Source organism: Taudactylus pleione, unplaced genomic scaffold (assembly GCF_031769625.1).
Source record: "Taudactylus pleione unplaced genomic scaffold, aTauple2 ptg000322l, whole genome shotgun sequence".
Classification (NCBI taxonomy): Eukaryota; Metazoa; Chordata; class Amphibia; order Anura; family Myobatrachidae; genus Taudactylus; species Taudactylus pleione.
The window spans coordinates 4,393,932-4,406,604 of record NW_028284723.1 but is presented as its reverse complement, the minus strand read 5'-3'; the positions used below and the strand labels follow the sequence as shown (position 1 = coordinate 4,406,604).

The 12,673-nt window shown below is 42.8% G+C and overlaps 1 protein-coding gene across 3 annotated transcripts in view; it reads left to right on the top strand.

The window, feature by feature from the left end:
• USP28 (ubiquitin specific peptidase 28) overlaps window positions 1-12,673 on the top strand; it is a 118,402-nt gene that overhangs the window by 20,245 nt on the left and 85,484 nt on the right. For all 3 annotated transcript variants that reach the window (XM_088443029.1, XM_088443028.1, XM_088443027.1), the window contains exons 4-8: window positions 4,223-4,307; window positions 6,576-6,738; window positions 8,390-8,476; window positions 9,538-9,675; window positions 10,842-10,915. In XM_088443029.1, the coding sequence (XP_088299155.1) occupies window positions 4,223-4,307; window positions 6,576-6,738; window positions 8,390-8,476; window positions 9,538-9,675; window positions 10,842-10,915 (547 nt within the window). The remainder of the gene's footprint in view (window positions 1-4,222; window positions 4,308-6,575; window positions 6,739-8,389; window positions 8,477-9,537; window positions 9,676-10,841; window positions 10,916-12,673) is intronic.

Below are 12,673 nucleotides of genomic sequence, written 5' to 3'. Positions count from 1 at the left end.
CCAGCGATTCTACAACACCATCTCCAACTGACATGGCCTGCCTACAGAAGCACGGCTGGATAATCGATTGGAAGAAATCTTCTCTGTCTCCAATACAGCGGATGGTACATCTGGGGGCGCTTCTGGATTCTCGGGCATAAAGGGTGTTTCTGCCAGAGAACAAGACTATGGCCCTGTCATTGCGAGTACTCCAAATTGCTCCACAATCAAAGTGTATCCATTCTATCAGCGATGCAGATCTTGGGGAAGATGGTATCCACCTTTGACATGGTGGAGTATGCTCAGTTCCACTCCCGTCCTTTGCAGATAATTTATTCTCTCCAGATGGAAAGGACAGTATAATCTAATATGGTACCAGAGGATCCTTCTCACTCCGGAGATTTCTCTGTCTCTATCTCTCTTCCCCCCCATAAGGATCATCTGGATAAAGGTCGACCATTCTGGATCCAAGATGGGGTGCTTTTCACCACGTACGCCAGTCTTCGTGGATGGGGAGAGGTGGCAGGTCATCACACCTTTCAGGGAAAATGGACAAATCAGGAAAGTCATCTGCCCATAAACATTCTGGAGCTTCAAGCAGTATACAAAGCACTCGTCATGGCACAGGACCTGCTCCAGGGCAGGCCGGTCCAGATCCAGCCCGGCAACGCAACCACAGTAGCCTACCTCAATCATCAGGGATTCATGCAAAGTCATGCAGCCATGAGGGAAGTGACAAACATTTTGGTTTGGACAGAACGTCATCTTCTGGCTATCTCTGCAATACTCATCCAGGGAGTCCTCATTTGGGAAGCGGACTTCCTAAGTCATCAGGACATACACGTCGGAGAGTGGGTTCTCCTCCTAGGGGTTTTTCAACTGTTGGTGGACAAATGGGACCTATCAGACATAGACCTCATGGAATCACATCACAACCACAAGGTCTCCAGGTACGGGTCCAGGACCAAAGACCCCTCAGCCACCTTCAGGGATGCACTGGCAGTAAGATGGGACTTCAAGCTGGCATATCTCTTTCCTCCTCCTAAGGATCCTCAGGAAATTCAAACAGGAAGGCGGAACAGTAATACTAGTGTCTCCTGCTTGGCCTAGATGTCATTGGTTCACTGACATACGGAATCTATCAATAGATAGTCCGTTTCCTCTTCCTCTATGGCTGGATCTGTTAGTGCAGGGTCCCTGCTTGCATCCGGACTTAACTCGTCTGTCCTTGACAGGGTGGCTCTTAAGGCTTCCATCTTAAGAGCCAAAGGTTTCTCCAGCACTGTAATTTAAACTGTTTAGGGCACGAAATCCTTCCTCTGCCCGCATCTGTTAGGGTCATACTTTCTTGTGGGAACACCCAACAGAATGTCAAACGCTAAGGTTTTAGGTATTCCCAGGTACTTATTTTTTCTAGGCTGGGTTAGACTTTGGTCTCTGCCTAGCCACCCTGGAAGTATCAGTCTGGTTCCAGAAGAGAATTGCTTCTTTGCCGGATGTTAGAATTCTTTTTTTCAGGGGGTTCTCCGAGTTCAGCCACCTTTTGTACCACCGGTAGCACCGTGGGATTTGTCTTTGGTTTTCAAGGGGCTACAAGCCTCCCTCATTGGAACCTCTGGGCTCTGTAGATGGGAAGAGGTTGGCAGAGTCTCTGATTTGACAGCACTTTATTGTTGCTCCCCATTTTTTTATTTTTTTTTTCACCAGGTTAGGACTGTCTTCCATACAGGGGAGGGTTACCTTTCTAAGGTAGTGTTCAGCTTTCATGTGAATGAATAAATTGTGCTTCCAGCTTTTTCAGTCTTCTGATCTTTCTGTAGGTGAAATCTTCCTGGATAGGGTTCGTGCTCTCCATATCTATGTGGAGCGTACAAACTCTGTTAGAAAATCAGACACTCTTTTTGTGTTATATGGTTTTCACAAACAAGTTGGCCAGCCAACAAACAAACTCTGGCTCAATGGTTACGTTTGACTATCTCCCAGGTTTACACTAAGGCTGATCTGCCTATCCCAAACATGGCGACAGCATATTCTACTCGGTCTGTGGAACCATCGTGGGTGTTTCATCGTGGTGCCGATGTTGAACATTTGTACAAGGCAACCATGTGGTATTATGTACACATTTTTCTTTGATATTTTGGCTCTCGGGATGCTTCCTTTTGGGCGATGAGTTTTCCTTTCTGCTCAGGAGCGGCCTCCACCCTTAGGGGAACTGCTTTAGGACATCCCTATGGTATCCCTGTGTATCCCTATGGACCCTGAAGAAGAAAATTAGTTATGGTAGACTTACCATTGATAACTCTTTTTCTACGAAGCCCATAGGGTACACAGGGCACCCACCCTGACGCACCTCGCTTCATTGGGTAATTTTTTTTTTCGGGCACGGGTTCCCTCATTTTCTGAGAGAGTTTTTGGTGTACAATTGTTTTTCCTTCTCTTTCCTTCTCCTGCCTTGGGCTTGTTTACAGAACGGAGAGCCTGTGGCCAGGGGCGTTGTGTGTGTGTGTGTGTGTGTGTGTGTGTGTGTGTATATATATATGTATGCGTGTGTGTGTATATATATATATATATATATATATATATATATATATATATATATATATATATATATATATATATATATATATATATATATATATAGACCAGAGGCATCCTGGGAGCTTCACTGTTTGGTGCCTGGACCACTACAGCCATATTATCCCCATGGTATCCCTGTGGACTCTATGGACTTCGAAGAAAGAGTTATCAATGGTAAGTCTACCATAACTCTTATTTTTTTGCAGACTCATGATAAAGAAATAATCTCTTGTTATATTGTGTTATAAAAAAAACTTTGTATTTATTCAATTAATAGGTATAAAATGTGAGGTTCATGTAGGGCTAAAAACATGTTTAACTAAAATGTAGATGGTTAAAAAGTAGGTACATAAATAGTTCACTCTAGGCCCGGTGCCCAGCCCAGTGCTGAACATAGAGAGAGGGCACATCTACGCGCGCCAAAGGCCAGTGCCTGAGAAGGGGGTGTGGTCAAGGAAAAGTGGGTATGTCTTTAAGACTTGTCCCCTTTTCGTTACTCTTGGGGGCGTGTCCTGCACTTACGGACATGCCGGGCAGCCCCCAAGCTCTGCTGTCAGTGTGAATAGATGCTGGGCGTATGCGCCCGGCATCCATTCACCGGCGGTGACTGCTACACCGTAGTTTTCCCCACCCGCGGAACACTGCATCGCGCCGGAAACAGGGCAGGGTGCGGTGCGCTACATAAATAGTCATATTGTTAAGATAAAACAAATATAATTTGATACAAACAGTGTGTTTCAGGCAAATCTGGATATCCTAATCTGCAGAACAGGTGGCAGAGGTTTACCATAACTATGGCACAACTTCCCCGAGGTAACTGTTCCAGCCGCTGACCATCTTGTTGGTTAAATCGAGCATTGGACCACGCCCCCTGCACACCTCTCTGGAAGGACAACGTCTGCTGGCTTCGAGCTCAGCCAGCGGGCGATAGGAGGACTGGGATGCTGGCAGATTAACATCCACAGCAGGTGCCCATGCACATATCATCCTCCCCTGGCCAGAGAACTCATCACATGCGCAGCTCATGGAGAGCAAGCTACAGCCAAAATAGGGGAAAATGGCGACTTAACTTTTCATGGATTCCGGGTGTTAGTGCCCGATGTCCTGAGTTAACGCACGTTAACCTGTTCATTTAATGGACGTTAACATCAGTATCTGGAGAAAAAGGGAGACTAATTGAATAGCCTAGGGCGATAATACCAGAGGCTACCTCCCTTTTTTCTTTTCTGAAAATGTATCGGGGCTAATTGAATTCCCCGCATAGTGTTCATTGTAGAGGGCATGGGGGCAGGGCACCTGGCCTGCAAAAGGGCACTTTTGCGATCCAAAAGGGGCATGGTCAATTGAAAGGGGGCGTGTCCTTGAGACTCACCCCCTTTATATCACTGGAGGCATGCCCAGAGCTCACGGTGGCAATTGTTTCATCGCAGTTTATTCCCCTCCAGAGGACATTGTTGCTCCGCCATAAGGGCATGGTGCATTTTGCAATCGGACAGGGCACAGCACCCCGCCAAAATAGCCTAGTGGGAACACTAGATCTTGTAAGGCGCTTCGGACTCCTTGTGGCACCATATAAATAAAGTTGGATGATGATAATGTCTTAAAATTGTAGGGGTTTATATATTTCTGAATAATTCATAAATTCTTTATCATCCTTTGTGTTCAGGTGCAGTTGATCTAGCAGATGGTAAGGATGAACTCCAGGCAGTAATTGCTCTTAGCTTACAGGAGGCAAGAAGAGAGTCCAACAGGTATTCATTTTATAATAAAGTCCAAGAAATTGTAGATAAAGGTCACCCTATCTAACTGGACAGTATCCTTTTGTTTTAAGTGTTTTTTTACAATGAAGTGTGACTATAAATCTTGCTGTATACCTATAAGAAGGCATGTAGAGTTGTTTGTAAATAATTAACAGCATTATGAATCAAAACCCTAAGGATAAACAGTTTTCTATATGTAGTGTATTTTATGTTAATAACATGGTACATGAAATGGAAGTTGCTCAAATCAATGAATACAATGAAACAGGTGAATATATGACCCAATATAGGGACTCTCATTGTTAAGAGCTTGGCCCACTTTTAGTTGAAGCGCCATTATGTGGGGAGTGGGTTATCGTCCATTTGCAAATGTGTGTGTGGCTAATGCTGGGTACACACTTGAGATAGTGTGTGTGTGTGTGTGTGTGTGTGTGTATATATATATATATATATATATATATATATATATATATATATATATATTTTGCAGGGAAGATACAGCACTCACATCCCTTGATATTGCAGTTCAACAGGGTGCTCCACTAGGGAGAAACACCATACAGGTATTCCGTGTAGATATCCAGAACCTGCTAAACCAATAGCCAAATGAGGGTACTCACCCCATTTCCAAATGGTAAATCAATCGGATTTAATAAAATAGCAGTATATAACCATATTGTAGTCAACGTTTCGGCCTTTTTTCAGCATGTTGGACACTTGTCTGTGGTGATCTGTCTTGATAATGACCCCCAGGAGTTGAAACGTTGACTACAATATGGTGATATACTGCTGTTTTATTAAATCCGATTGATTTACCATTTGAAAAGTGCGGTGAGTGCCCTCATATGGCTATTGGTTTAGCTGTTTCTGGATATACAGTCAGGTGCATAAATATTGGGACGTTGACAGAATTTTCATATTTTGGCCTCTATTCACCACCACAATGGCTTTGAAATGAAACAAACAAGATGTGCTTTAACTGCAGACTTTCAGATTTAATTTGAGGGTAATTACATCCAAATCAGGATGTAGGAATTACAACGGTTTCTATATGTGCCTCCCACTTTTTAAGGGGTCAAAAGTAATGGGACTATCAACTCAAAAGCTATTTCATGGACAGGTGTGGGCTATTCCCTCGTTATTTCATTAGCAATTAAGCAGGTAAAAGGTCTGGAGTTGATTCTAGGTGTAGGAATTACAGCGGTTTCTATACACTTTTTAAGGGGCCAAAAGTAATGGGACAAACTAAACAATCCTAAATCTAACTTTCACTTTTTAATACTTTGTTGCAAATCCTTTGCAGGCAATTACAGCCTGAAGTCTGGAACGCATAGACATCACCAGACGCTTGGTTTCATCCCTGGTGATGCTCTGCCAGGCCTCTAGTGCAAATGTCTTCAGTTCCTGCTTGTTCTTGGGGCATTTTCCCTTCAGTTTTGTCTTCATCAAGTGAAATGCATGCTCAATCGAATTCAGGTCAGGGGATTGACTTGGCCATTGCATAACATTCCACTTATTCCCATCTGGCCAGTCCCTATACTGATTCTCAGATAAATTAACTTGATCTGCCACCTTTGACTCAAGCTGCATACATTTTAAACATGAAACTGGGTCCTGCCTTAAAGAGACAGGACCACACCCAGGGATATCGGTTACTAAGCACCTGGAAAAAGAAAAAAAAAGTTTGTCTTACATTTGAAAAACAGGGTGCCCTAGCAAGTGTGACCACAAAATTTAAATAAACGACAGGCTTAATCCACGGCACTCAACCATCCAGGGTGCCCTTGGCATGTGACCACACCATCTACATAAAAAATATCATACAAACTCGGCACTCACATGCTTTTCAAACTGCAACTCCTTTGAACATAGGGAATGTTGGTTCCAAAATATTGCAATAATTTGTTAAGCTGACCACCACTTCACAGTCATTCCCATCTGGCCAGTCCCTACACTGATTCTCAGATAAATTAACTTGATCTGCCACCTTTGGCTCAAGCTGCATTTTGGGACCAACATTCCCTATGTTCAAAAGAGTTGCAGTTTGAATAGCATGTGAGTGCCGAGATTGGATGATAATAAATATATATATATATATATATATATATATATATATAATATTTTTCGATTGCCGAATGATATATTGTGAGTGCATTAGTCAGGGTGTAGATATACATTTTGATGGTATTCATTTTAATACACTTTTTATTTTTCCCCAAAATATATTCAAAGATATGTTATTTATGTTTAAACTTTTAGGTCGAGTAACCTCCATATCGCAGAAACAAAAAGTCGTACAAAGCGGAAACGCTGTGAAGTTTGGGGAGATGTCCCTAACCCTAATGATTTGAGAAGGAGCGGGGACTGGCCTGTAGGACTAAGGAACATCGGTAACACCTGCTGGTTTAGTGCAGTAATACAGGTAAAAAGGAAATGGGAAGATAGATAAATAATTGTTTCCACGTGATTTTGCTAAGATGACGTTTGTGCCGTGATTGTAAGGACTAGCATTTAATCATGGACAAGACTACCTCAGCTCTCTGGCCAGGAGTCAAACAGTAGGAAAGTCTGAGGAACTGTGTGCCCTGAAGTGGCACATTGGGGGCACTTCTGAAGTGGTTGGGTATGAAATGCCGATGAGCGTGAAGCAGTCTGACTACATCCCGACGCCGCAAGCCCAAACAAGCACCCTAACCCTCCCTTAGTGGTGCCAAACACCAACCCCCCCTGGTGGTGCCTAAACCTAACCTTTCCGGGGTGGTGCCTAACCCAAGTCCCCCCGGGGGCCTCTAACCTATTGTATCCCTTGAAGGACTGACCACCAAGGTTTGCTGGCCTTGTCCAGCCCTCCAACCATCGCCACGTCATCTGTCCTATGTCAGGGTTTTGAAATCCCCCTCAGCCAATCACTTTTCACGCTATGAGGGAGATGTATCAGTCCTTAGAGAGAAAGTACCAACCAATCAGCTTCTAGCTGTCATTTTTCAAACAGTCTTGAAATTGACAGAAACTGATTGGGTGATGCTCACTCCATGGTTTGATTCATCTCCCCCTGTAGGTGTGAGGCCCGCTGCCTTTGGGCAGTTCGTATGCAGAAGATTTCATGTGACTCCTTCCCAAGAAAAGTTTAATAACGGAGTTGGAAAGCATTCAGTCAATAACATTATTAATAACTTTATGGTGAATCAATTTCAACATTACCAGGTTTACTAGCATGCAATTCTCTTACAGGTCTTAATGTCCTTCTTATGGAAACCATCCTTTTTATATTTACCACCATACTCTGTGTGATGGCTTTGATTGTGGGGTGATAAGCTTCAGTTCTGCAGCCAGTACATATCCTCTAAAATGTATTACTGTCTTAATTGCTAATTATGTTACTTAGTTGGAGTGCGATATTAACTGGGAAAAAAAAAATCTCTGAGCATTTAAAGTTTAGACTCGCTGCTATTTTCTAATCCCTCTGAGATAGAATTCTTAACACAGAGGCCGCCTCTGACTGTTCAATTGTTCTGTTTACATTATTTTATTGCTAAGCGGAAAGCAGAGGGAGCGCCAATGCGTGTGGGCTCTGAATGACTTGAGTTTGGCACTGAGATATCCAGTTTTTTCTTTTTAAATTGAGAGTCTGTGTTAAGCTGGTTGGTTGGTGTTAGTGGCACTCAATTAAAAACAAACATTTGACTAGGATTCCCGGGTGCGTGTGATGAGAATAAGCCATAGTTACAAATACGGTCTACAACTTGATTGGTTTCTTGCTGTTTATTAGTGTGACTCAGGGATAGAAATAACCCCTTCAGTTTGATTGGTTCCCAGCTGAGTATTCCAAGGAGCTCTTTTCAGAGCTGCGATAATGTGGAAACCTAAACTACCAATTAAAGCTAACGCTTGTTTTCTTTTATTTAAAATGGTGAGGTTTACTTAAAAGCCTGAGCTACAAGAAGAGCCTGGTTTATGCATTGCATGCTGTACTGCTGAGAAGTCTCAGGGGTTAAGGATGATAACTGGAATCTTTTGCTTTCTGATTTTAAAAATTATTTTCAAATTTCTAATTTTGTTATCGCTTTTTATAGTCTCTCTTCCATTTGCCTGAATTTCGAAGACTAGTCCACAGTTACAGTATATCCCAAAACATGCTTGACAGGTGTCAATGTCGGAGTGTAAGTATTTGTTGCAAGCTATACTTTATATATACACATACAAACACATAACCAGTTCATAGTTTGCATTTTCCTAGTGTTGTGCAGATGGAACCTAAGCACTTCCCTATCCCAAGGAGCAGATATGCAGATTTTTTTAAAATTTCATTTTGTGGGAGTTGGTAGGGTGGCTTTTATGTATTCCGGGCATGTCCTGTAATGACAATGGGAGCGGTAGGTCTTGGCGTAATTCTTGGGGGTATATTTACTAAAGTGCGGGTTTTCAGAAGTGGAGATGTTGCCCATAGCGACCAATCAGATTCTACTTAACATTTATGTAGCATCTTCTAGAAGTTAATAGCTAGAATCTGATTGGTTGCTATGGGCCACATAGCCACTTTTAAAAACCTGCACTTTAGTAAATATGATAGAGACGAATAGCTGCCGGACATTTATAAAGAGGCCTTTTGTTTAAATTTAAATGATTACATGTCTGTAAGCAGGTTACACAGAAAAAGCAATCTAGTTCCTTTGTAGACATGCTCCTTGCTCGAAAGACAATGATGATGGGGTGTAATTTAATAGAGGGAGCAACAGGAGGAATAGGTTGTTTGAACAGGTAAAATTTGAATTTTAAAAGTAAAGGCAAAATAATTTTTATAGTGTAATCCCTATGTCTCAGTTTACCAGAGTTTAGACAATGTGTGATGACTGTGCAGGACTCACTGGAAAGCCCTGTTGGGCAAACTGTTTTCTCTTGCTAAGCACAAAGTCGTCTTGAACAGTCCACTGCCTGCAAAGGTGAAAGAGTGCACTGCCCTTCAGCCTCCTTATTATAAGAGGCTAATGCTATAAAGCTGCAGACTGCTATTATAGTGCTGCAGGACCACATCAGAAGTGTCTTGTAGTGTCCCTGCTGCAGTAATAAAATAACAGCCTAAAGCTTCCCACTTTACGTTAGAGCAATAATCCCTTGATATGCACAATTAATTGTGGACATAATCCCATCTTCAGTACATGTGTTTACAGTGTCTGCTTAGTTAATCACAGATCCAACCCATTAATTTCTTGTTTCTTTTCAGGAAAAGAGAAACATTGCTTTTATGCAGGAACTTCAGTACCTCTTTGCCCTAATGGTTGGATCTAACAGAAAATGTGTTGATCCTTCTGCTGCCCTGGAGCTGTTGAAAGATGCTTTCCTATCAGAGGAAGCACAGCAGGTAAAGCAGGCCATGGCACATTGTGTATATCACAGATTCGCATTGTAATTTGATTTCCTTTCATTGTACAATACACATAATCTTCCTCTGATTATTATTATTATTATTATTATTATTATTATTATTATGTAGAGTTTTACAATAATAACTAAAAGTAGGTGGGTCTCCGATGCTCCTAATGTTCCACAATATAGTTGCCACAGATCAAAAATCTTCTACCCGAATGGGATTTTCTTGAGCAAAAAACGTATGGATGGTATCAGCAATAACAGTCTGCAATTCCCTTGGTAAAACCGTAATGAATCTTTGCACTCACATGTAGTGAGATCTAAACATCGGCATAGTTCTTTCTGGGTTTGTAAGATGCACCCAGTGGATATCCGATATAATGAGAGGTGTAAAACCCCTGTATAAGGGTTAGTATCCATACCTCCTATCGCCACATGAAATGCAGGCTTACACAAAGAGGCTGGAGTGGAATCACCCCCTTTAGTCACAAATTGTGTAGAAGGAATCCTATCGCAGTCCTATTCAGAATCAAACCTATGCTAACAATGCCAATCACTGTGCCACCGTGCTGCCAATTTCTAATTTGCTGTATGCTGTTAATGCTGTTATGACAGCTTACCCTGAAATGTCTGTATTTTTGACTTCCTATTATAACTGTCACCAGGTGTATGGCAAGTTTTTCTGTGTCACCTAATGGAAATAATGATGATGTTTATGACTCTGCTTGTAGGTGAGGTCAATGGAAAATACAGATGTGTCCACATCTATCCTCCGTGCGCTACAAGTCGCTTTACACATTATCGCCGTGCGACTAGGCAGCACCGAGCAGCTTTGCGCAACTTTTTCCCTTAAAATGTGTCTTATTTGCAAAGTGATGCGAATTGGACACACCAGCCGCTTATGCTGATTATAATGATATGCGGCATGCCTATATTATGTGTGTGACTGAGTGTATCTGCTTGCGATATGCTACGTGGTGCTGCAGACTTGCGCCACAGCATGGCGCAACTAGTAGGGCTGCTTAACGCGCAAGGAGGCTAGATGTATGTGACACATCTGTATATTTACTAAAATACATTTTCATGGTATAAAAAGGCTATATTGCACGACACAGCTCTTAATGTTTGAGGAACTAATGTTGTGTTTCTGCTTGCTAGCAAGATGTCAGCGAGTTTACACACAAGTTATTGGATTGGCTGGAAGATGCTTTCCAACTGGCTGTTAATGGAGAGTAAGTTATTTGTGCTCTACAAACTCTCAGCTGTCACAATGCCATGAACTCAGAATAAGGAAACCTAAGTTCATAATAAATGAAGCTCAAAAATGTTGTTTTTCATGTTTTGCCATATTTCCTGTTCTTAAAACGAGCTAGTCACTCTGATGGCTCATAAAGTGTTAACTATATAACAAGTGAGAGTCTGTCTGTCTGTCTATTTGTCCTTAATGCATGGCTAGAATTTTGGGCCTAGCTTCGCAAAATTTGGCATGGTGGTGTATTTTGACCAGGTTTAGGTTTTTGTCTAGGTTTGAACTTCGTCAGGGCCACACACTGTCACATAATCCCTAAAAATGGGGACACTCTTAAATTACACAGGTTCTGCGGTTGGCTCTAGTGGAAATTGGCAGTCTGCCAAAAACCTGTGAGAAAACTACAAAAGTATCTTTTTAATCGCAATCTAAAGGTGCGTACACACGGACAGATATATCATTACAATATGAACGATATCGTTTAACGATATATCTTTCATATCATTCATTTTTATGCAGTGACCGACCCACTATGCGCGTTCCCGCATGAACGATAACAATATCTATGATCGTCCGTGCATGCAGGCCAATCTGGACGATATCGTCAACTTTGCCTGTTCAGAGATGTGGCAGGATGACTCACTGAAAGATATCTTTCATGTCTTTGGTGGTACAGATCGTCCCGTGTGTACGCACCTTAAGCAAACTGGATGACTCATGCAAGTTCATATTAAATCCAGAACCTCTGTGTTTTCATGCAAGGCCGTAACTAGAACTGTGTGGGCCATATAGCAAGATCTTAAAAGGACCCCCCCAGAGGCAAAATAACATACATTTGGGGGGGAGGGAGCAGGGCCATGCTTCATTCAGCATTATGGCATCACAATAACCCCAGTTTGGGCTGCATGTACAGCTGACTGGGGTTATCGTAAACGACCAGTGGGAGTGCACATCGCTGGTCGTTTTTAACATAAACACTAGCCTATATTTTGAACGATTAAACGAACACGAAAATTTCAGCTAGTGTGTATGCATCTTTACATTGAACTTCAGTATGTATGAAAGCAGATGATATAGTGACAGAAAATCATTGAGATGTTATTATAAAACGATAAATGCACAGGGCGACAATGGGGTGTAGGTGGTACTTGGAGGACTGGACACCAACAGCAAAGCTTTTTCCTGTCCCAGGATCCTCCGGTCTTCCCCCTATACCCCACCCACAGCCTGGGGGAAATTCTGTTTCATTGGTGTCCGGCAGGAGCTGGACCACCGTTAAAACAATGGGGCTGCTATAAGCAGCCCAAGCTTTATTTTTATGATTTTATTTTAATATTTACTAAGTGCAGCAGCGCTAGACAGTCTTTCGGACGTCTGCACTGCTGCTCCATCATCCCTCTGGCGCTGCAACACCAGCCCGAGGCTAGGTACTCTCGGCAGGGCTCTGGGGGGACCTAGCTAACAGGGCTCCTCGAACCCCAGACTGCAGCCGGGACTCAAGGGGACAGGTAAGGCGGAACCCCATTTGAGGGGACCTGCGTCTGTGCGCAGTCTTGCCTCCAGTCTCAGGAGACAGACCGAAGGCGCTTATGTGGATACCGGTTTGTCCGGCACTCCACTAGACCACCAGGGCATTAATATACTGGCGCAGGGCACAGATTAAGGTTAGGGACCCGGTGGTTGATGTCAGCATAGGGGACAAGGCACTCTCCCTGCGACCCCTTCCCCGGATACAGGGTGC